The 24675-nt window shown below is 44.1% G+C and overlaps 1 protein-coding gene across 2 annotated transcripts; it reads left to right on the top strand.

Annotated features, from left to right (window-relative positions):
• Positions 1 to 23522, top strand: LOC127363668 (insulin receptor substrate 2-B). Of its 2 annotated transcripts, none has more exons than XM_051400420.1 (2): positions 1 to 4759; positions 14564 to 14942. In XM_051400420.1, exons 1-2 carry the CDS (start codon positions 571 to 573, stop codon positions 14791 to 14793), a joined length of 4419 nt encoding a protein of 1472 aa, XP_051256380.1. In that variant the 5' UTR covers positions 1 to 570; the 3' UTR covers positions 14794 to 14942. The 2 variants fall into 2 exon arrangements, with proteins under 2 accessions (XP_051256380.1, XP_051256381.1); XM_051400421.1 differs by lacking the exon at positions 14564 to 14942 and adding an exon at positions 17798 to 23522 and having other exon boundaries at positions 4 to 4759.
• The last annotated feature ends 1153 nt before the right edge of the window (positions 23523 to 24675 follow it).

The raw sequence follows: 24675 nt of genomic DNA, 5'->3' as shown, positions 1-24675 counted from the left end.
TAAACTCTGCGCGACGTGATTGGCCGCCGCTTATTGACGCAAGGCACTAACATCCCGCAGCGATTGGCTGGAACGCCTGTCAACGCCTGTCAGTCAAAGTGACGGACCAATCGGAGCGCGCCGTCGGCCCTTTGTTCCTCCCGTTCGGCGGGTGACGCAGAGGGTCATGTGTTGTTTGTGCTCTGGCCCGTAGAGATGTGTACAGCAGGAGAAGGGAACGGATTGCTAACCGAGCTAGCCGGAGCCTCCCGATTATAGAAAACAGGGACTCGAACGTGGTCATGTTGCACACGGTAGGCTTCATTTCGTGAAGGGGAAAAAAAAAAAAGAGCCCACATCGGAGTGCCGGCCTCGCTGCTACAAACGGCGGAGGGACTTTGTTTTTTATTTAACGCGGAACAACAAAAGCCGGTCCGCGAGGATTGCAAAAAAAAAAAAAAAAAAAATCTGAGCCGAGTCAACGTTAGCTGGCCTAGCCGGACTCCGGAGCTCGTCTCCCACAACAAGAATGGGGTCTAGGTCCACTCGGATTAGCTTGCTAGTGAAGTGACCTTTGATTGTGTTTCTCTGATGGCAAATTTCACGAATTACCAGGAAGGAAAGGCAGCGATGTTGATGGTGGAGACGCAGCAGAGGGACGTGGGGACGAAATCCACCGCGAACGGAGACGGCTCGGTCGGGGAACCCCCTTCCCCGTTAATTAATATCAGCGGCGGCGGCGGCGGCGGCGGTTCTCGTTTCCATCAACATTTACCGCCCTCCAACCATCAACACCTCAGCCACCATCACCCGCCAAAGGATCAACAACAGCAGCATCACTACCAGCTGGCTCCGCAGCATCTTTCCGGAGAAAACATCGCGGAGTCTCCGGGCAGGAAAGCCTCCTCCTCCTCGTCTCTCAGCCAGGTACACGCCGCCGAGGACCCCGCCGCTTCCTCCGCCGCCGCCGCCGCTTCCTCCGCCGGCAGCAGCGGCAGCGGCAGCCATGTATACGCGGCGGTGAGCGTCGCCAACGCCTCGGACGCTGTGGATGATATTCGTAAATGTGGCTATTTGAGGAAGCAGAAACACGGACACAAGAGGTTTTTCGTGCTCCGGGCTGCCAGCCACCTCGGGCCGAGCCGCCTGGAGTACTACGACAGCGAGAAGAAATTCAGGAACAGCCTGCGCTCCGCCGCCAGCGGTGGAGCGGTCGCCCCTTCTCCCCCGAAGAGGGTTATTTACCTCTACCAGTGCTTCACGGTAAACAAAAGGGCGGATTCCAAAAACAAACACCTCATTGCCCTTTATACTAAGGACGAGTACTTTGCCATTGTGGCGGAAAACGAGCAGGAGCAAGAGGACTGGTACATAGCTGTGAGTGAGTTGATGAGTGAGGGCAAAAAAGGGCATTTGGATTCAGATGATTTAGATGATGGATACGGTACCGTCACCCCCGGTACCGTGTTCAAAGAGGTGTGGCAGGTGAATGTGAAACCTAAAGGACTGGGTCAAACTAAAAACCTCACAGGTGTTTACCGGCTATGCCTCTCGACTAAAACCATTCACCTCGTTAAGTTGAACTCTGAAACGCCCTGTGTTAACCTTCAGCTGATGAACATCAGACGCTGCGGACATTCTGAAAGCTTCTTCTTCATCGAGGTGGGTCGCTCCTCCTCTATCGGGCCCGGGGAGATTTGGATGCAGGTGGACGATTCCGTCGTGGCCCAAAACATGCACGAGACCATCCTGGAGACGATGAAAGCCCTCAAAGCTTTCGCAGAGTTTCGGCCCAGGAGTAAGAGCCAGTCGTCGGGCTCCAACCCAATGCCGTTCATCACAACGCGGCGCCACCTGGGCAACTTGCCACCCAGCCAGACGGGGCTGCAGCGGCGGTCGAGGACAGAGTCAGTCGTGGGCACGCCGCCGTCAAGTAAGAGCTCTGGGGCGAGTGGTTATCGCTTTCGAACATCCAGCGAGGGCGAGGGGACGATGAACCGGCCTTTCCGCTCCGCCACAGGAAGTCTGGTTCACCTGAACTCCGCACGCGCCCATCATGGTCGTCAGGAAGGTGGTGGCAGCAGCAGTGGGAGTGGAGTCGCCACGGGAAACGCCGGCACGAGCACCGGCACCGGACGCTACGTCAGAGCCATCCAAGGGTCGTCGTCCACCTACCACGCCCGCTCCGCCTCGCTGCCAGTGTCCCACTTCCCCTCCACCACCAGTCCGGTGAGCGTCTCCTCCAGCAGCGGCCACGGCTCCGTCTCCGACACTCTCACCCGGCCATCGAGCGCCTCGATATGTGGCTCGCCGTCTGACGGAGGCTTCAACTCCTCAGACGAGTATGGCTCCAGTCCTGGTGACTTCCGGTACTTCCGGGTGCGGAGTAACACACCGGACTCTCTCGGCAACACCCCACCAATCAGAGAGGAGAACTGTCTAAACGATTACATGGCCATGGGCTGGAACAGGGAGGTCTTCGGCACCGGCGGGGGCTCTGGAAACAACAGCGGAGGTGACACGCCGCGGGACGAGAGCACGTCGACGACAGAGGACGAACGCTTGTCTTCATCATCGTCGTCACTGAGGAGGAGGACTCACTCTTTCTCCAGACCAGCCGGTGGCGCAACCGGCGGCTCTGGAGTGGCGGTTTATCAGAAAATGACCCAGACCAACTTCTCATTGGAGGAGGGGTCAGATGTCGTGTTGCCATTTGGCAGCGGGCTGCTCCGTGGCGGGCCGTCCTCCTCCTCTTCCTCGCTGCGCTCTGACTACAGCTCCTGCTCCGAGCACAGCCAGCAGAGCCGTCCCTCCACGCTCTCCCGGACGGAGGCCGGTGCTGAGCGCCCGCCCCTCTCCTCCTCCTCCTCCTCCTCTGCCAAGGAAGACAGCGGCTACATGCCCATGATGTGTGGCGTGGCCGCCTCGCCGCGGGACACTCCTCCCGACTACATGCCTATGCAACCCAGCTCTTACTCCCATCCCATCTCCCATTCTCCTCAGTTTCACAGTCCAGCTTTAGGGTCCCGTTCAGCCCACCACCACCCCCAGCTCCAGTCCCAATCCTCCACAGACGCCCACGGCTACATGATGATGCTCCCAGGGGGCAGTGGCAGCTCCCCTTCTCCCGGGCAGGCCTCCCCCAGCCCTCACAGTAGCTCCAGCATGGCAGGTGCCAGCGGGAGTGAGAGCATAGCAGAGAGACCAGAGAACGGGGAGTATATGGACATGTCATACAGCAGCAGTGGGGGGCGCAAGCTCTCCAACGAAGGGAGCGGTGGGTATTACGCACCTGGTACACCTGAGGGCACCCCAAAGTCTTACAGTCCTTATTTCTCCCTCCCTCGCTCCTACAAGGCCCCCACCAGAGAGAGGGATGAGAGAGAGTACGGAGAGTATGTTCCTATGAGTTCTCCTGCCAAGCCAGTATATTCATCAGTTGCCACAGCTTCCATGTTAACACCAGAGAAGAGGGGTGGGGGAGGTAGTAGCACCTCCACTCCCTCTCACCCACCCCCGCCTTACGGAGCCCACCACACGACCGCAGCGATGGCGGACCGACGAGTCGTGAGGCCCAACCGCCTCCCTTTAGGCCGAAGAAGTTTCCACGGCCCGCTGCGGGTTAGTGAGCCCTCCACAGCGTCTGCAGGCACCTCCACCTCAGTCCCCGCCACGGTCAGCTCATCTGAGGGGCCTTCCAGCCCCGGAGAGTATATTAACATTGAGTTTGGCGATCACTACCCCCACCAACAGCAGCCCCCCGCCTATCCACTTTCTACCCAAGACGAAGCGCCTTCCCTGGGATCCAGTGACCACTGTCGCTCCCCTCCCCAGCCCCAAACTCACCAGGACTATATGAGTGTGGAGGTGGGGGCCGACCAGCAGGACAGTGCTGGATGTCTGGGTAAGAACCAGTCTCCCAGACCCAGCCTTGTCGCCCCCTGGAACCCACCCAGCTATATTCGACCCCTGGCTAGCAATCCTGCGGCGCTGGCCTCCCCTGGAGTCCCTGCCGGAGGTCACTGGAGGTCGATGGGTGACGACTACACGGACATGACCTTTAACCTCAGCAGAGGTGACAGGACGCAAACGAGCCCCACAGCCATGCTGCAGCATCTCTGTGTGATAGAGGGACGATATGGCCACGCTCCCTCCGCCTCCTCCTCATCCATTTCTCCTCCCCTCCCTCCGTCGAGCCCGGGCAGGGCGCCGACGCACCAGCCGGAGCCCAAGGTGGTTCGGGCCGACCCCCAAGGCAGGAGGAGACACAGCTCGGAGACATTCTCCTCCACATCCTCCTCCAATTCAACTCCCTCTGGAGCAGCCCTCGGCCCCTCATCCTCAGCCGCCCCCCCCACACTGGTCAACCCCACGGCCCCCAACGGATCTTACCTAACGGAGGGTCAGGCTTCCAGATGGGCCAGCTCGGCGTCTTTTGACAGTGTTTGGGTGTCTTTGGAGGGTCTGGGGGACTCGCCGGCGCACCACGCTCCAGTAAGAGCCATGGAAATGGGCACGGCCTCCGGGTCCTCGGCGTCCTCCTCCTCGGGCGCCGGAGCAGGTAGAATGTGTAGGAACATGTCTGTGGGCTACCAGAACGGCCTGAACTACATTGCCTTGGAGCTGAGGGAGGACGGGAGTAACACAGGAGCCATGGCGTCGGGGGCCGGTAGCAGTAACGGAAGCTCGGCGGCGGCGGGGACGGTTCCTCTGCCGGAGAACGGAGCCTATGCCAGTATAGACTTCACCAAATCTGACGGAGTCACCACGACAACCAAGGGTGAGTAAGACAGAAGCTTTTCGTCCGTGTGTTTATATGTGTCAGGTCGGGGAAACTCGCAACCAAAAGATGCTAAATTTTGTTTGTCTCCTCTGACAGACGTTGTTTTAAAGGCTCTTGTGCTTTCATAATTATATTTTAAAAATCTTTCATTGGGTTTCTGGAGTTTACGCAGCCACAGCAGCCAGCCAGCGTATGCAAAAACATAGTAGTTGTGGTTTTTTTTTTTGTTGCTTTGTGCGTGAGAATGAGCTTTCATGTGTGAGTAAAAGAGAACAAGTGTTAGGGATATTTATTCCTCGCCGAAATCCAAAATAACCCTAAGTGCTGTATGCTATTATTAGTCGCATTATATCAATTTGCAGCTCCGCTAGTGAATCTATTTCGGATCAAGTCTCTGTGATCTTGACAAGGCTGCGTTCAAGGCGCTTTGAGCAGCCAGCCGTTGTCTTTGAAGGCATCTGTCCAGGGAGCTTGAAGTCTAGGCTATAACAGTGCTGGGTACAGGAAGTGGCACCAATACGCGGTTCATCTCGAGCTCTGCGTGTGTGTTGTGTGCAAGCAGACTGGTAGACAAGTAGCTCGCTGAATGAACTGAGGTTTATCTGAGGTCAAGTGTGGACTGAATCACCCAAAAAAAGGGCCCCGACTTCCTGTCTGTGTAGCTGGTGGAGTCTCTCTGTGCCTGTCTGTGCACGTGCCGCTGTTTTTCTTTGTGTCAGCATGTGTGCAGTGTGGGTGTTGGTGTGTTCGCAGCCCCTTTTGTCTGCTGTGCGGCTGTTACTTGAGACACTTTTCTACATCTTTTGAAAAAAGATATTTATGTCTACAAAACATGGGTGAGTGTAGTGCCAGCAGGAGCGGTTAGCATGATGGCAAAACACACGAGACTCCTTACAGCGCTGTAACCTGGCAGTAGTTCAGTGAGGCCCATGGTGTTGTCAGTAGTCATGATTTGAGACCATAATTTGTAGGGCTGGAAGTGTTTTTATCATCAGTTAATCAGCAGATACATCATTTTCTTAGTTAATCATTAAGTCTGTAATGTGTCAGAAAAAAAACACAGTTTCCCTTGAACTTCAGGTGACTTTCAAACAATCCAAAAACCACAAAATGTTTTATTTACTGTCAAATAAGATAAGATATTCCTTTATTGATCCCCCTTAGGAGAAATTTAGATTGATACAGCAGCAATAGGGCAAAGTAGTAGAGTACAAAAAATATCACAAAATAAAATATAATAGATATAAAACTATAAATGAAAGTATGTACACTATGCATTGTTCAAGTAGGAATGGTGTGCAAATATATGAGCAGAAAGTTAAACTTGACTAAAACTAAAGTGTACATGTGGAAATTAAATATAAATAGTGCAAAAGGTTTGTGCGTGGTAGGTTGGAGTTCAAATATTTTAGTTTAAATATGTTTAAATATGACTAAATGCAGCAGTTCCTCACAGTTGAGAAGCCGTTACCAGCAAATGTTTGTCATCTTTGATTGAAAAATGACTGAAGCAATAGGTTTTTTATCAAAATAGTTGGATTAACAGGGTTCCCACACATCGCAACTTATTTTCCAATCGTGGAAACACCTCTGAAATGACCAAATATCCCAGAAATAATCTATGTTGTCCCTGGAAACTATTTATTGTATTTTAGCCCCTTTCTCTGATTGTCTACGTAAACTTAAGTTTGAGGGAAATTGTAGTAAACTGTGGTCACATCACCAGAAACGGACAGACAGCGAGCTGACGCAGAGCGTCCCGTAAACCACCTACCCGTAGTCATCAACACTTCATCATAAACCCTGCAAATGTGTAAACTATCAGTAAATTTGTGAGCAAGTGTTTCCAAGAAAACCCCTGGAAAGGTCCTGGTAAATGATTTCTTAAAGATCGGGAAGCCTGATGAATCAACTAACAGTTTCAGCTGTAGTAAGTTGTTTTGTTGAGTTTATAACTTGGCCACGTCGTGCAGTTCTGTGACTGACTGTACCAGAACTTTAGGAAGTGACACCTTTTTTATTTTAAGTTGACTTGTGTTGCATTGAAATTGTTGATTTTCACACTTGGTGCAAACAGTGGTTTAACTTGCTGCGGTAGCTGAGAGTTTCAGTAGTTGCTGCCTGAACTAGTGGTGCATCAGTCAACTTTAAATAGCGGTGTAATGTTTCCTAAAATCATTTAGACTCTCAGTAACACGCTCTGAAAAACACTTTTTAAGACAGATTTTAAGCTGTTGAGTGTATAAGTGTGTTTATATTAAAGTATAATAACTTATATTACTCATTAATGTGCTTCTTCTATGCCTGGAGATTTTGATTTTATTTATTTTTTAAGTTTCTTGTAGTTTTTCTTTATTTGTTTTAAGAATACAAGGTATTTATGCAGGCTGTTTATCTTACTCCTTTCACTTATGGCAGTACATTCTCAAGTAGACAGACTGTACTTCACTGTAAACTGTGGATTTAATCTTTTTATTATTATTAAAACTAATTAAATTGGTCAAAACTAATTCCCAACAGAAATATGGACCAAAGTAATGTCTTATAATTTCCTGTTTGTTTTGACCAACAGTTTAAAAACCCCATAGACTGCTAAATGTATCCTCAGCAAAATAGTTATAATTTAAATTAATTTACTTGTATTTTTATGACTTATTAATCAATTTCTATTTTGTTTTGCATAAAGGGAACTATTATCTAAATTGAATTAAACCTCCTTGTGTTGTAAATGAAAATATAATCGTATACATAATAAGATTCAAGCAAATCTTTAAATATAAATTAAATATATCTGTGTGATATGACCAAATTCTCTTATACCGAAATAGGTTATGTCATATCCAGATAATGATACATACACAATATAGTACATTTTCTGTAAAGTCACTGAATAAACAGTTTATATAAAATTACCACATGAAAAGGCCTACTTCTTATACTAAACAAATAAAAGGTACTTACTCATATTTTATAATTTTTCTGCTTTTATTTCAGACTTTTGTCCAAATTTTCATGTAATAAAATATGAATGTATAAAATATAAAAAGGTAAATATCTCATTCGTTTAAAGTTTAAAGCAATGTTTAGTGTGTGTTTTGAATATTAGTGATTATTATTATTTGCTGCAGCTTTAAAGGCAGTAATGATGTGTTTACATGGTAACTGACGCTCACACACAGAAGAGCACTCTGTTACTTCATGTAACGTTCAGACATGGATGTGTGTGGGTTAGTGCTGAGGTTAGGTCTACAGTCGGCGTCGCAGACGGCGCGCACGGATCAGAAGAGGATGTTTTGACTCCACTTTCAGTCTTCCACTTCCTCTTTGATCATCTCCTTTTCTCTTTCACCCACTCGTCCTCTCTTATATTCTCTCCTCCCTGCTTCTCCCCTCACTTCCTCCCTGAATCACCCCGTTTTTCTGTGTCGCTTCTTTCTGTGTGTGTGTGTGTGTGTGTGTGTGTGTGTGTGTGTGTGTGTGTGTGTGTGTGCATGAGCATGAGTCAGGATTTTGTGCGAGCGCCGACTGACTCATTTGTTTATCGTGGTGCTGAACGGAGATGAAAGAGCTTGTGTGTGCGTGTGTGTGTGTGTGTGTGTGTGTGTGTGTGTGTGTGTGTGTGTGTGTGTGTGTGTGCGTGCGTGGTAAATCCACAGTGCTGAATGTGTGCTCGCTAGCACAGGAGATCAACTGACACTCAAAGCGCTCAAGCATGTCCCATTGTGTGTGTTTGTGTTTGTCCGTCTGTCTGTGTGTACTTTTGTTTTTAGCCTCTGCCAGCAGGTTCATTAGGTGTGTGTGTGTGTGTGTGTGTGTGTGTGTGTGTGTGTGTGTGTGTGTGTGTGTGTGTGTGTGTGTTGGTTCATGCAGTTCAAGGCAATGTTCAGAAATGTTAATCCATGCCCACACACACACACATTGAGAATGATCAGTCTTCGTCTGTGCGTGTTGGTGCGTTTACAGTTCATGCTCTGCGTCTAGGTAGGTGTGTGTGTGTGTGTGTGTGTGTGTGTGTGTGTTTTTGCGTGCTGAGTCATGGCAGGCAGCCTTTGATGTGGCTCCGTAATTGCGGCGGCAGCGTGTCAAGGCACACAGCGGGGCCGAGAGGAAACGCATCATCATCACTCAGGAATGCTCTTCCTCTCAGCTGCGGTGTTGAACTGATACAGGCACACCTGGATCCTTGACCCAGAGGAGAGGAGGGGGGGGGGGAGGGGAGGAGGGAGAGAGACCAGCTTTCTGTCCAGCTGTCAGGGAAATCTTGTGGGAACTTTATGAAACGTTGTTGATTAAAACATGACTTAGGTGTGTTCATCAGCTGGGGTTGAGCACTGCAGGGGAAGAGGCATTAATGTAAGCAATGACGGACCTTCAGGAAACAAAACCACCTTCACATTCAGGTTTCCTTTTTTGACCTCGCAAACAGCAGCAGGATTATTTTCACCATGACTTTCACCCATCAAAGCGGTCTACCAAGCAAAACCTTGAGCCATTCGTCACCAAACTACTACTATGTTTGCAATTCTCACACAATTTCATTGACAAAAAAATGCCTAAAATCATTGCAACGTTCCGTGGGAGCGTCCTGGTAGAGCTGGTCCCGTGTACCGAGTCTTTGCTGCAGTGGCCACAGGTTCGACCTGTCACTCTTTAGCTGTCACTTTCAAATAAAAGCCCAGAAGACATATATTCAAAAAAAGAGAAAACGAAATGACAAGCTGCAGTGAAATCAGGCATTTTAGGCTGCGACCGTCCTCGAAAAAAGCTTTAAACAATCTGGCAGGACTGTTTTCATTCCCGATTAATCGTTTAGTTTTGTCCTCCATAAAATGTGAGAAAATTGTGAAAACTGTTGATCAGTGTTCAGTCACCCAGGGCGACGTCCTCAGATGTTTTGTCCACCATCCAAAGATATTCAGTTTTTAATGTCAGAGAGGAGTTAAGAAACCAGAAAATAATCACATTTAGTAACTGAAATCAAAGAATCTGCACACTTTTTCTTAAAAAAACGACTCAAAATTATTAATTGATTATAAAAAATGCGTTGTAATTGATTTAATAGTTGACAACTCATCGATTAATCGTTTAATTATTGTGGATCTACCATCTTTACATTGTTTTAAAGGTTAAAAAGCTGCAACTGGGCTGCCATTTTCTGGATTTATCTCGATAAAACACTGAGAGTTGAGGCGGAGTAGCCGGACGTCATCAGAGAGAAAACCAGCCGATTCACCCCGTTACAACAAAACTGATTTTAAAGCTGTTGTTTTAGAGGTAGAAAAGTTACATAATGGGGCTTAAAAGGGTAAAGACAGGAGGATTATGGGAAATAGTCCACCCTCAGTGCCATGTGGTCAGGTGGATATATAAGAAGGTTGTGTCAGGAGAGGAAGTTGCAGAGTCGAACGGTTCAGAGAGGAGATTTTTATATGCAAGTGACGGCTGTGGGAACCTGCCCTTTCCTCCCCCCCCTCTCCTCCCCCTGCCCGTGTCCCGGACAAGTGGATATGAGGTGGTAAAGGGTTAGGCAGAGTGCGAGGCAGGGGTATCGGGCAGAGAGCGAGGGAGGGGCAGAGGGGTAAGATGTGAGAGAGAAGATGGTACGAGGCTGCCCTTTCCTCTTTCGTTCCCACCTCCACGGCCGGGCCCGTCTATATTTACAGGTCTATTTCCAGACTGGCATGAATTTATGGGCCGGTCCGAGGCATGCTCGTAACAAGACCCCCCTTTTTGTGTGCGTGTGTGTTGCATGCAGAGGTCTCTCTCTCTCTCTCTCTCTCTCTCTCTCTCTCTCTCTCTCTCTCTCTCTCTCTCTCTCTCAAATAGCCCACAGATGTTAGAATTATTAACCATCATGCTTGCACACAAAGCGATTTTGGTTTGAAGCGGCCATTCTGACTGTCATAGGGAATAATATTTACAGATCTCTAAAAACACCCCTAAAGGTTGAATCCCCCCCCCTTCGGCGCCCAATTTAGCGTCCGTTTAGCAAATAAATAAGCTTGAAATATCTCGCACTGTTTGATGAGCACCTTAATTCAAAGCACTGACATGCTAGATGTGCGTTCAGCATGGGTGGCCCGCACTGAGATGCATGGGAATCTATAAAAGCGGCAGCATTGGTGTCCATTGAGCTAAACAAAGACTTGATCCCGTAACCCTGGACGCGTTGGCGCCAGCAGGTCTTCCCATTGGTCAATGGATTCTTGGGAGTATTACAGAATTTAAGGAGGTGTTTCCCAGAGGTTTAAATTTCAGTTTAGAGCCACTCGGTGCAGTCGGTGTCCTGCCTTTCAAGGAAGATTTGGGATATTTGGAGATGCAGCTAGTTTGATCCTTGATTAATCACAAGACTGCCTCTTTTATTTCTCATTCAAGCTTATGAATTGTGAGAATTTTGTTGCTTTCTTCATCTTGTGATAGTTAACTTAATATTTCTTTGATTTGGACTGTCAGACAATATAAGTCATTTTAAGGTGTCACCTTGAGCTTTAGGGAAATTATGAGTGTAAAAGTTGGACTAAGGGTCCTTGAGTGGGTTGTAAGGGTCCCCAGCAAAAGGAGGAATAGAATATTTTAACTTTTTCTCACATTATTCGAAGTTTGGAAGGCACATGGTTGGCCATTTTGATTGTGATTTATAGTGATCCTAGTTTGATCATTGATTGACTATGAAGACTTTTATATTATCTTCAAACCTAAAAATAAATCAGAGGGGGTTCCTTAAAACAAAATCCTCTCAAATTAGGAGCTGTTCTGAGTCTTTGTGAGCTTTACTGGACATTAAAAAACAAGAAATGTTTCAAGTCATGCCAATTAAATAACGCCGTGCAGTGCTTACTCACTGTGAAATGTTGTGTCTCATCAGTAATAAATGGACTTAAACAGTCGGCTATGTGGTCTCACTTTTACTTGCTCTTGAGTGTAGATTTCATAGGTGATCCCGAGCATTACTCAATCACTGAGGCTCCTGTTTCTCTCCCTCCTCTTTCTCTTTTCTCGCCGCCTCTCTCTGACACACCGTAATGATAAAGCAGGATTTTACTAGACCACCCCTCGACTTACAGGAATGTGACGCCGGATAACTTTATTAGCCAAAGAGTGAACGCTTGTGCATGTCTGAATACAGCAGTTTAAACAAACATTCGTTCGTCTTTTTGTCTGTAGCTTCTGGTGACCTTTTTTACATGCACAGTTTGAACAAACTAGAACACATTTAAAATGTTTGCGCAGAAATCTCTGGTGCGTTTACCTTTTTTCCTGCTTTATTAACAGTGTTAAGATGATCTGATAGTTATCAATAACGTTATTTGAAGTATTTTATTCTGTGCATGCTTTTTTTTTTTTACCTTTGTAGCCTATTTAACAGATACACGCATGCCCCGAACCGTTACTAGCGAACAGATCAGAAGGGGAGACACAGCCTAAGTTTGAACCCGATGACCGGGTTGTTTAGATGTATTGCTCTGGAGGTAAATCTGATAATAATCTCTATATAGAGTTTAGGTCGTATTTCTCCAGTCCTATCTGGATTAGATTATGATCAGAGTTCAGCTTTTCAAACATGTAGTTTGCACTTTTTAAGGCGAAAACGGCGCATTAGTTAAAAATCCAAATAAGTGCCCCACCCATCTAATGCCGTAGCGACCGTAAACCCAGAATCTGTGAAATTATAGAGCCAAAAAAAAAAAAAAACTGTTTACAAATCACGATCCAGATCTGGGAGGCGGAAAACGATCAGTTTCGTGTGCCCGATCAAATTTCGGTCCGCTTTCGTTCCTCGATCTGCACTTAAAAGGCCGCCGCCCCAGCTGTCACGCCAGCCCGTGTCAGGTCAACACGTTACGCTCGCTGTTCACTCCCATGATGCCTTTCATCTGTTGTCCCAGCTGGGTGAATGGGGTTTAGGGAGAGAGGGAGAGAGAGAGAGAGAGAGAGAGAGAGAGAGAGAGAGACGGCTCTGAACACCTGCCTGTGTCGTAACGACACAACAAGCTGTTAGCTAATGCAGGTGTTTGGCGAACAGTGTTTTTATAACCCGATTTTGTGGGGTGTGTGTCTGTGTGTGTGTGTGTGTGTCTGTGTGTGTGTCTGTGTTTAACTGAGGTCAGTTCAGGTCAGTCAGGCTCGTGTCCTCAGAGCGTTGTTTTGATCAAAGTCCCGGACTGCAGAGAAACCCAGAGACCTCAGACTGCTCTCTCTCTCTCTCTCTCTCTCTCTCTCTCTCTCTCTCTCTCTCTCTCTCTCTCTCTCTCTCTCTCTCTCTCTCTCTCTCTCTCTCTGTCTCTATAAATGGGGTTCCATCCACCTGTCGTTGTGAAAAAAGTAATACAGTGGAAATACTAAAAATATGGCAAACAAGCTTGGCTGAGGTGTATCGATAAAAGCAAAATGTGACAAAATCCAGCGTAAACAGGCATTGCAAATGAACAGTTGAGACTCGAGGGAAGAGGTCTGTGGGGGGGAGGGGAAACTTTAACCCTCACCCCTTTAAAATTTACCTTTTACCTTTTCCCCCTCATTTCCCCCCCTTAAAAAAAAAATTTTTTGGTTAATTAGAAAAAATTTCCCTTTAAAAACCCCCCAAAAATTTTTTTAAAAATTTTTTTAAAAAAAAAAAAGGGGAATAAAAAAAAAAAAAAAAAAAAAAAAAAAAAAAAAAAAAACTCGTGAGGGAAGAGGTCTGTGGAGCGATGAGGACACTGTAACCTTCATCACTTTAACGTTTACCTTTTTCTCCGTTAGAGATTTGACTGCCGCTCGTTTTAATCACGTCAGCTTGTTGCTCGCTCTACCAACTGTTTATCTCATACCAGCAGTTGAGGATGGAGACCGACATTAAGTCACATTTTTTTTTACGGCGATTGCCTTAAAAGTTTGTTCAAACTTGTGCTACGTAGCTGTCTCTGTCTCTGTCCTTCTCTCAGTCTAACTATGACGACAGCTAATTTGCACATTACTACACTCTATACTGTATATACACTAATCCAGGGAAGTATCGGAAGTAAACAGCTCGCTGGTATAGCGGCGACGTCTCCTTACAGTGTGCATTTGTTTAAATGAGAATTAATATTTAGACAGATATTGCGATTCATGATTATGCTGGAATGATTATTTTTGATGATGATGTGAAATTGTTTAACCAAACCAACATGTTTTCTTAAATCAGGAGAACAAGATTTGTGGACCAGGGCACCTCTTCAGCTCTACAGTACTTCATTATAACGCTGTTTAGTCCTTTTTATAAAGGGAACGTATCTGGTTGTGTATACAAAGTGAACCACACCGGTCTGCATTGCTGTTTGTAATAAATACAGTGCATTTCCTGTAGCTGCTTCACAATAAAAGGCTCACCAATGGAACACATTTAACAGATTGGTGATCATTCAAACATTATAATAACCATGTACAACAACTTATGGCAAACAAATCATTAAAAAAAATAAATGAAAGAATGTATTTATGTATATGTGAGAACTATGGAAGAAAAGAGAGGGAAATCCAAGAGAGGAGTCTTATTTTGAAGGAGCTTGTTTTTTCCTCAAGTAAATATTGTTTTTTTGTTTAGGTCTGACACTCTCAAACTCTTGTTATTTGACTTTTATTTTGGTTTAAAACTTGTGTCTTTAAAGAGGCTTCAGTGTAGCAGGAAGCTCTCCTCTACCTCTCATTGTTTGCAGAGCGTCTTTGGGTTGCCAGGTTTGTTTGTGTCCCCCAGTTGTGGACAGTAACCCGTGTGTGAGAGTTTGTAGTAGACGTCCAGCGGCTGATGTACTTTTCTTTGTATTTTGGTTGGACCAGATTGTGTTGAGGCCGCGCTGAGTCTGTGCGCCGTTGCTCCTCTCCTCTGTGTGCTGTGTGCCTCCCGTCTTTCTATCCGTCCGTCCGTTCATCCATCCATCCCTCCCTCCATCCCCGTGGCTGACAAACAGAGGAGCAGCATTCCAGCAGTGCCCCCTGTCAAAGCATCTGTATTGTGGCGTGCTGCTCACATTGTTGTGTCAGACAAAGCCTCGCTCTCAGTGGAATAACCCAGCTGGACGGCGGCCATCGGCAGGGTCATTTGGGGCCAAACTGACAGCCCGGGCCCAGGCCACGATAGCAGGGCAGGAAACAAACTTTTATGTGTGTGTTTGTGTGTGTGTCTGCTGGCAGCAAGCTGAATCCAAAGTTCACCGGCCACGCTCACTTATTTACCAGGCAAACAGATTTTTTTTTTTTTTTATACAGCGAGTAGTTTGAGTCTGATCTGTGCTGCGGTTTTGAAAGGCTTGGACGCACCTCGGTAACTGTTGTACAAAAGCCAAAATACTCTCAATTGTACTGCGATCATAAGCTGTAAGGGAATCTGTGGCTTGTTTCCATAATGACACCCTCTTTTATGTTACTGCTGTGTCAAATAACCTCTGAGAAATAGTTTTTATGTGGTACATTAGTGCAGACAAATGGCTCGTTTGCACATGACGTAAAGGGGAAAAATGCAAGAAATTGAGCGAAGAACTCTGGGAAAATTGGCTTGCGAGTTAGTAGCTAAACCTATTTTAAAAAATCAGTTCAAGATTACGCTATATTTAGAATATTTTCACCACTTTACCTTGCCGTCAGACAGCCATTTCCGACGGGGAACTGAAGTCGTTATATCCATGTACGGTCTTTTTAAAGCCGCCAGACTCCCTTTGATAAAAACGGTAATTTTACCTCGCAGAACCCAGAAGTTTCTGGTCTACCGCTGCCTCGATCCGCGCCAACTAAAGTGAGTCCAGATCCGAATTAACGTGTTAAAACGCCAAAGTTACACAATAACACAAGCTAACTAACCCATTGAGGCAGCAGTAGACCAGCAAACTCCTCACAGAAGTGAGGTAAAATCACTCTTTTTATCAATGGAGTTTGGTGGCTTTGAACAGAGCAATAAAACGTCGTCAGTTCCCCGTCTTAAAAGACAAGTCTTTCGGTTAAGATGGAAAATTGCTCCTCTGAATCACGTCCGAGATGTGTTGTGATATATCGTTTGAACCAGCACAGCACAGACTTTCCTCCAGCTCATCCATTCTGCTCTTCACTTCCTGCCCTCCATCTTTCCCCCCATCATCACAGTCACATGACTGCAGACCAGCTGTTGGTTGCCGGTCATTTCCAGCCCACACGCTGCTGTTAGACGGGAAAAATCTTGCATTTCCGAAATGTCAACATCTACAGATTCCCCCCCGACCCCCCACGCCCCTAAAGTCCACCCCCATAAATTTTGAAGAAGCGAGGTTTTCACTCCTCTGCAGCGGTGTTTGGAAAGCCGAGTCCAAAGCCAGACAGATTCCAGACAAAATTAGTCAGCACCACTTGGCGTCAAAATGTACAAAAACAACTAATAATGTCGGTCCAAAACCACTGTCAGTGAACCGGCCACATTCCACTTTCTATGTGTGTGTGTGTGTGTGTGTGTGTGTGGGTGGGTCACATCAGGCAAATACAAAACAACACACACAGCAGTGGCCACAGTAGCTGTCCCTGTATTTTTTCATCTCTCCTGTTTATTTTGTCTACAAAATATGACAAAAAAGAAGAAGAAAATGCTTGTTTCAGTCTTAAAAGAGATTATTTGTTGTTCAATCAGAAGTCCCAAACCCAAAGATACTCGCTTTACTAACAGACGTGATGGAGGGAAGCAGCAAATAACCACAGTTTAGAGGCCAAAACTATTGAATGTTTGGCATTTTTGCTTGAAAAACTTGCATTACGTGAATTCAGCTATTAAAATAGCCTTTAATTTGAGCTCTACTTGTATTACCAGAGAGGTCTGTGTTGAGAAAAGTGTAGTGCATGCATGTTTAAATATTGGTATAAATAATCATTAATATAAATATAAAGCAGATGGTGACATTTGGCTGATCTTGGCTAATCTCAGATATAGCAGCTTTTCTTTTTTTGTACATGAATAACTTTATATTACAGTTTAATTCAACTTCACTCAAGTTACATTTAAAATAAATGTTTCACAGGTGAATTGCTCTGATTTAAGGCTTTTTTTTAAATATATATAATATGTTTCTGCTTAGCTACATTTGATGCATTCAAGTTGTGATTATTATTAGTTTTATTACTTATTTATTGTTTTCAATGATGTGCTCAAAATGTACTGTCATCTTATAGTCACTGTTATTTACATTGCTGATGGAGAACGTTATTGTTCAACTGTCCCGCTTCAGCACATTTATGTTTAAGTTGATGAGAAGTTTTTGGCAATAATCTCTATGAATTTCATGTGCAGTGTTTCAGGAAAGGTTACCTTTGCACTGGAGCCAACTGATACCGATTTTAGAGAAGAAATATAAACAGATAACCAATATTATGAATATTTAAAAGCTGGAATGAAAATGTTGCACTGATATGACTCTTCAGAAGGCTGCTTTCTTAAACTAATATCTTTTATAAAAGAATATTTAAGTTAAATATATAATAATAATAATATATATGTAAATAATTTAACATATAGGCTACATTGTCAACTAATCATAGAAATAAGTAAAGAATAAATACAAATAAAATATTGGCTAAACATCAATACTGTAAAAACTACAACCCTTATTTTATTATATACATTATATACTATATACACATCGTCATTCGTATCGGTGCATATCAGAAGATACATACAATATACAATACAACAGGATGTTGCTGAGGATATCGCTTTGCAGAAATATTACATTTGTGAAGAAAACAGTAAATCAGAAGCCAACAAAAAAAGCAAACTTTGTGTATTTTATCAGAGAAATGGATGGAAGAACGCACTGCTCTGTGAAACAAGCACACAATATAAAATGTCCATATCCACTTTCCCCACTTTAAGTGTCAAATAAACCGTCCACATTCCCAAAAAAACATAAACATCAGTCATTATATTTATTCTATAATTAAATATCAGTATCTGTCACTGAGGATCACACATGTGCTCAACCTGATGTTTACTGTTTGTGTTTACACTAAAAGCATTTGCTTACTTACGATCTCTGTTTTCTCTCTAATTCTCTCTCTCAGACTGAGCGACAGGAAGATAGAGGTTCCCCACCCCCTCCTCCTCCTCCTCCTCCTCATCTCTCTGCTCGGGGCACTTGACTCTGCCTGTGACCTTTTGGCCTCCCCCTGCCGGTGACCTCTGACCTCTTCACCCAGACCTCCTGGATGCAGAAAACAACAACAACAACATCAAAACAGATGACAAAAACGCTTGCAGTTTTTTTTTTTATGTGTATTTCATCTTTTATTTCTCTTGTGTTTTATATGCATATCTTGTCCTGTTTTTTTTTTTTTTTTTAAATCCTTTCCCCCCTCTTACAATCGATGCTGCCAGTGTGCGCTGCCCCCCCCCTCGTGTTCAACAGACTTATTCAACAGACAGCGGTCAGTGAACTTTGAGGCGGTGTCAACAGAACCCGAGATAATCTTATTATCAGATGGTTCTTCTTCTCCGTACGGTATTAAAAAAAAAAAAGGGAGGCTGGAATACTAAGCAAAGGCATTATGGTACTGACTTGGAAACTTTTATGTTGAGCTTAGAATATTAATTTTTATATTTTATTATATATTTTTTTTACCCCATGCATAATCCATCCTCAATACGGTACCGTAGAGTTATTACATTGTGGACAAACGTGGTAGAAAATGTTCTTTTTAATAAAAAAAAACAACTAAACGGATTACCCCTTAAATGGTACGAGCTCGTGGCGGGATCCGCCTCACGAGGCGACAAAGTGGCATTGCGCAACTCTTAACGTGCTTGCTCCGACACTTTACCGAGGTACGGCGCGGCGTGGTGTTCACACCAGTTCCAAATACAACTGGGAAACGGAGCTACAGGTCCTGCGCCAGTATGGGTTTATCACAGTGTGCTAACGCAGCGGGAAAACCTTTAAAAAGCATTACTCTCCTCATATTCTGTAGCACATAGTATTTATTTGTTGCAATAGGTACAGATGTTCCAGTACATTTCATTGTTTGCTCTCATGGCGGAGATGGTACCCAGCAGGGCGGGGAAAGAACGCCGGCCACCAATCGAATGCTGGAAAGTTTTATTCGTCTTAATTCCGTCTCCTCGCCAAGCCTCTAGCGTTTACTGAATCAGACTGAGGTGTTTTTAAAGGGAGAGCTCGACATTTTGGGAAATACGCTTCGTTCCCGAGTTACCTGAGAAGATGGTTAGCTTAGCGTAGCATAAAGGAAATCGCTAAAGCTCACTAATTAACATGTTAAACATTGTTTAACTTGTACGAAAAACCTAATGTTGTGTTACTTTAAGACAGAGCAAGGCTAGCTGTTTCCCCCTGCTTCAAGTCTTTATGCTAAGCTAAGCTAACCCTGCTGCTGACTCTACCTTTTGCCACTACAGCAGTTTGACGGCTGGTTTCGGAGCTGGTTGCTTAATCGTTAGCTTGTATTTATTGGCTGTTAAGCAAGCTCCTAACTACTAATTTAACTAACGTAACTTTAATGTTATGTTTGAGGTTAGTAACATTAGTGTGGGTATCGTATTGGTAGCTTACGAGCACCTAACCAGCTGGCATAACCTTAATAACAACAGTTAAACGTCTTTTTAAGAACCTTTTCCCAAAATGTTGGAACTATTCCTTTAAAACAAAACATGGAAGTGACTGAACGTAGCGTGTGGAGGTTTTGGAGACTCAGCTGCTATGGCCGGCGGAAGGAAAAAGCTGTTTTTACCGCCCTGCTGCGCCGTTCTTTTATCGAGTTTCCCGCACGAGGAAATGTTCAGCAAACCCAAGCAGGTGTTTGCTCTTTCCTTTCTTTTTTTTATTTCTCTTAATAAAGTCGTTCTATATACTGCAGGTGTTGCTGGAGTTTTGACCTCTTTTTATTATTTTTTTTCCTTTATCTTTTTTTTTTACTACATGGTCAGTTTTTTACCTCATGTGGTCCGTGACACGGTTGAGGTTTAGCGAGGGAGAGTGGCGCCGACACACACGTACACACAACGCTGTGAAGGGTAAAAAGCACAAAGTACAGACGTTGACACTGGGATGCAAACACAAGTAAACCGTACACTGCAGGACACACACACACACACACACACACACGCACGCCCGTATGTCATGAAGACACATGTCACGGTCATGTGGCGTCTCCCATGCCTGCTCTCATAACGCACACAGTAGTCATGCAGCCCTATTTAGGCAAGGGTACCTCCTGTGTGCCCCCCATTTTCGGCTCTCTGTCAGCGTCTCTTGGTGACGTCCAGGATTTTTCACACACACACACATGCACACACATATATATATATATATACATATATGTGTGTGCATGGTGGGGTGTTCGTCACTGGCTCTGGGTGACGTAAAGAGGTTTCCAGTAACCTGAGCTCCAGCCCCAGGTGCAGCGCGCTGGTCATACTTGCCCTGTTACAACTTCACACACACATACTCGCAGACACATATATGCACACGCACACACACACACACACGTTTGGACAGGCAGCGAACACCCACATCAATCACGGTCTTAGTCGAATGCTCGCTGCCCTTTCTCTCTCTCACACTAACGGACTGAAACACCCATATTTAGCATTTCTACGCGCGCTACTCTCCCATGACTAAAACCCACTCGACTGTTTTCATAGAAAGAAATGTGCTGAAACACAAAGACTGACAGCTAACGTAGCCCACAGCATTGCAATTTTTATTTTTTTTGTTCAGTATTCACTCATCTAAATCTATCTTTGCCCACTCTTTATATATTTTTTTTTGTTGTTTTTCTTTTTTAAATTGTTAGGACGGATGAAGGCCTGTCACTCTCACTGCGCCTCTGTGTGGGATGCATCATTGTCGTGCTTTTAGGGGCCCCCGCACAGCAGGGATGCAGAGGTATCTTTAAATAATTGGTGATGTCTGGTTTAGAGAGCAGCAGTGGTTTTTTTTAGAAGCTTGAACAGACTGATCTGAAAGCCAAGGTCAGATTGACAGCGCACTCGACGCTCTCTGAACTGCACATATGCGGTGAACTCCACACACTCCCTGTTCATCGAAGCTAATTTTCAGTCAGTGTTGGCGACTACGTAAACTTGGAGAATCGGTACTAAAGTCAGAGACGTCTCGGCTAGAGAACAGACGATACAAGCTGCAGAAATCTTTCATTGTTTAAATCCAATCAGAAGGAACAAAGGCTGTTTTTTGCTCATTTCAACGGAGGCCCTGAAGTTCTGAAAGAGGTTTTGTTTTAATATCTTCTGCCCTGTAATTATCTTTTCTTTTTGCAGAATATATTATTTTGTGTAAACAAGATATTTTTAAAACGTCTTCTTTCGGGACTTTATGGTCTGAGTTCCATTTTAGTATTGTTGGAAGTGATTGATGGAAGTCGAAGCATTAGCACCAAACAAAGATGATTTTAATGCCATATTTCCAGTTACATGTGGGTCATTGGTTGCATTTAGTCAATATTTTCTTAAATGAATCGCTCAGTCGTTGCCACAAAACAGTGAATCACAATTTCCAACTTCCCAATGTGATGTTTTCAAATATCTTCTATGACTTTGCAGCGGTCACTTTATATTAAACAGCAGAAAAATTGCAAATATTAAAGACTTTGAGAGGCTAAAAATAGTGATTTTTGCTTAATAATCGACTTACAGGATAAATGTTGGCATTAAAATTAGTTTTCTGTAAGTCGACTTATCGCCACAGCCGTAGTTTCTTCCCTTTATATTCGGGATACGCGGAGTTTACTGCATGAAGTCGAGTCGGAGGGTGTCGAGTATTTCATCAACATTAATAACCAACATTATAATCACCAAAACTACTTTTACTAGACCAAAATCCCACCCATGACGTGCTCCACTCGAAGACCGCGCCCTTCACCTTCACCTTCACCTCCATCCCATCTTTTTTTATTTTTTTACTTATTCCAGTGACGACGGAGCCAAAAAAAGGACACAGGTTACTCATCCTGTCAGGAGGATAAGAGATGAAGATTGTTCCTGTCTGTGCGGCTCAGGACTTAATGCTAACGACGTTAAATAGGAGAGCTTTTACAGGAGAAACGCCCCCTTTTATCGCCCTCTGGAGGGTCGGGATAATTAAGCTAACACCCCCCCCCCACACACACACACACACACACCTCACCTCACCTCCCCCCCGAGCAGATCCATGTTTTAAATGGTCTGATTTAAAAGTCCACAAAATGCTGTTCAAAGATTTTAAGCCTGTGATGTGTCTTATATGTACATTATAAACAATTTGAGATATTTTCATTTGCCCCTCTCCTCCCACCCTTTGAATGAACAAAGAATTGAATAGAAGAATATTTAGGCTTCGGCGACCCCCCACCCCACCCCCCAGACGAACGAGAACATGTTTTTTTTGTTTATGTTTGGAAAAATGTTTTTGTGTACTTACTATGCTACGGCGACGTGTTGCTTTTGAGTTATTTTTAACGCTACGGCAAAAGAAATGTTAGAGTTAGATTTTGGGGGATTTCTGGAAGAATCCCCCTTAATTTATTTGAAGCATTATTCAAAAATGGATTTATGTTGTTCATGTCTGATTGCCTTCATGTTGAACTTTAACCCCCGCCACCACCCCCCCTACCCCACCTCCCACACCCTGTTTAATTCTTTGTCATGACTGAATTACTTTACACAGAATCTGTGTTTATTTTGGCAACAATTCAACCTCAAAAACTGTCCTCAATGTTACCGATTCTGATGTTGAAAATCAGCTGTTAGGAATTTTTCTTGTTAGGGGTGGAGACATGAGACCTACGTAATATATATATATGTATATATATGTATATGTATACATACATATATATGCATATATATATATATATATATATAATCCTGCAGAGAAAACTTAGGGTACTGCATCATTATGCAAACTTTTGTTTCCTTTTTCCTCTTATCTTTTGGTTTATTTTGTATTCTAGTTTACAGAGGGAAAATAATCATCTTATTTTTGGTTGTTTTGTTGTATCGAGGCAACCTTGTGTCTCCGTAAACAAAGAGATGCAAGGGTAGTATTTTTTTTTAAGACTACATAGGCATTTTGCAGTTATTTGTATAATGAAACCTCTGCCTAATGTTTATTTTTTTGTAACTATATTACAGTTTATTTGCTGCTGTGTAGTACAGTTGGAAATGCTGTCGATGGCAACCATGATGATGATGACGATGATGTTCATTGCCCTGCTATCAGGCGCAGGTCAGTTTTTTTTTCTCCCGCCCCCCCGAGTCTTTTCCGAAAAGGAAAGGATTTCGGCGGAGGGGGGCGAAAAAAAAAAGAAAAGCAAATCCCACTCTACCCTGCTACCTGTGTTCTTAGTTTCCGAGTTGAATGCTGTTGTTTATTAGCTTTACAGGAAAGAGAGAGTTAAAAAAAAAAAAATTACTGTGGAGGTGTGTATCCTTCGTATGTGCATTATTTTTCAGCGACGTACGTCCTATTATACGAAAAAGAAGAAAAAAAAGAGTTTAAAAAAGGAGAAAACTGTGGTGGAAAACGGGAAATCCTCCTTCTGTAAATAAGGAAAACTCAAGTTGTCGCTTTTTTCATGTTATGATCGGCGCCTCAGCAGGTGCCCCCCCTTTTTTTGTTTTTATTTCCTTCTCTCTTTTTTCTCTTTGTTTTTTCCTCGTGGAGGGAAAGGGGGGTAGGAGGAGTACTCAGAGGCGATTTGAGCATCGGCATAGTGTTTATATTTATCAAAACTTTTTTGCTTTCGATAGAGCTATTGCAATAAAAATGTGTTCATGTAACCGCTGTGGTCTCGGCTGTCTTTTTGTTTGTGTCCGGTTGATCGCAAAAATTAATGCAAATTCAGCCAAATCCCCCCCCCAAAGAATTCTGCGTGACCTTGCAATCTTGTCCAATCACTGAAACTTTTCACTAAATTTGACCAATAATTGTAGTTTTTTTCCAGCGAGTTTCACCAATCATAAATATATTTATTGTCCAAAAAACATTGCAGTTGTTTTTGAAAAGCTGCCATAAAATCAGGTATTTTAGGCCACAACGATCCCCCCAGAAAGCCTGCATATTGTTTGTGTGTCATGTATTGTCATGGAGACCATTTTTTAAAATAAATTACACACAAAAAAAAGTTCTTTTGTTTTTTTTTACGATTTTCACATTCTCAGAGAATTTCATTTCAAAACAATGTCTAGAAACATCGACACGTGCGTTGCAATTTTTTTGAAAAGCTGCCGTAAAATCTGGCATTATAGGTTGCAAGTATGGGAATCTGTTTAACGTGAACAAGGTTCTTCCAATCAACAAAGTCTGAGTTTTGACAACAAAGAAATCTGGTGTAAATTAACCCGAAATTAACGTATATTCAGCTAATCCTCGAGAATTCAGCGTGAACTTGTGATTTTTTCTGATCGCAGCAATCATCGTAGTTTCCAGAGAGTTTCACCAATGATGGCAACCATTCATCACTAAACTGCTGACGATTTATTCTCACTGAAACAAGATGCCTTTGATTTTTTTAATTTAAAATAACGCACGCACAAAAAATCGCAACTATTTTTGCAATTTTTACTTCCTCACACCTAAAAACATCGTAAAATGCATTAAAAAAATTTTTAAACTGCTGTGAAATCAGGCATTTTAGGCTGCAACAGTCCTAAAAAAAAACCTGCAAAATCCTGAAGGGACTGTTTATTTGTGCACGCGTATCATCGTGCAGATATTCCGAGTATATACACAAGACTTCCAATCGGCTACGTCTGAGAGTTTTGACGTCATTGCAGACAAAAAATCTGGTGTGAATGTACCAGAAATGTTAATCTCTGTGTGTGTTTGAGAGTGTGGTGCAAGTGGGTGTTTGCTGAACACACACTGATGCCTGTGACCGACTCTCAGGCAAAGTGTATTTTGACACAGTGACTGTTTGAAATGTTCGACAAA

This window comes from Dicentrarchus labrax, unplaced genomic scaffold (assembly GCF_905237075.1).
Source record: "Dicentrarchus labrax unplaced genomic scaffold, dlabrax2021, whole genome shotgun sequence".
Taxonomy (NCBI): Eukaryota; Metazoa; Chordata; class Actinopteri; family Moronidae; genus Dicentrarchus; species Dicentrarchus labrax.
Note: the sequence above shows the minus strand (reverse complement) of the source record. Positions and strands in the feature narration are given on the sequence as shown.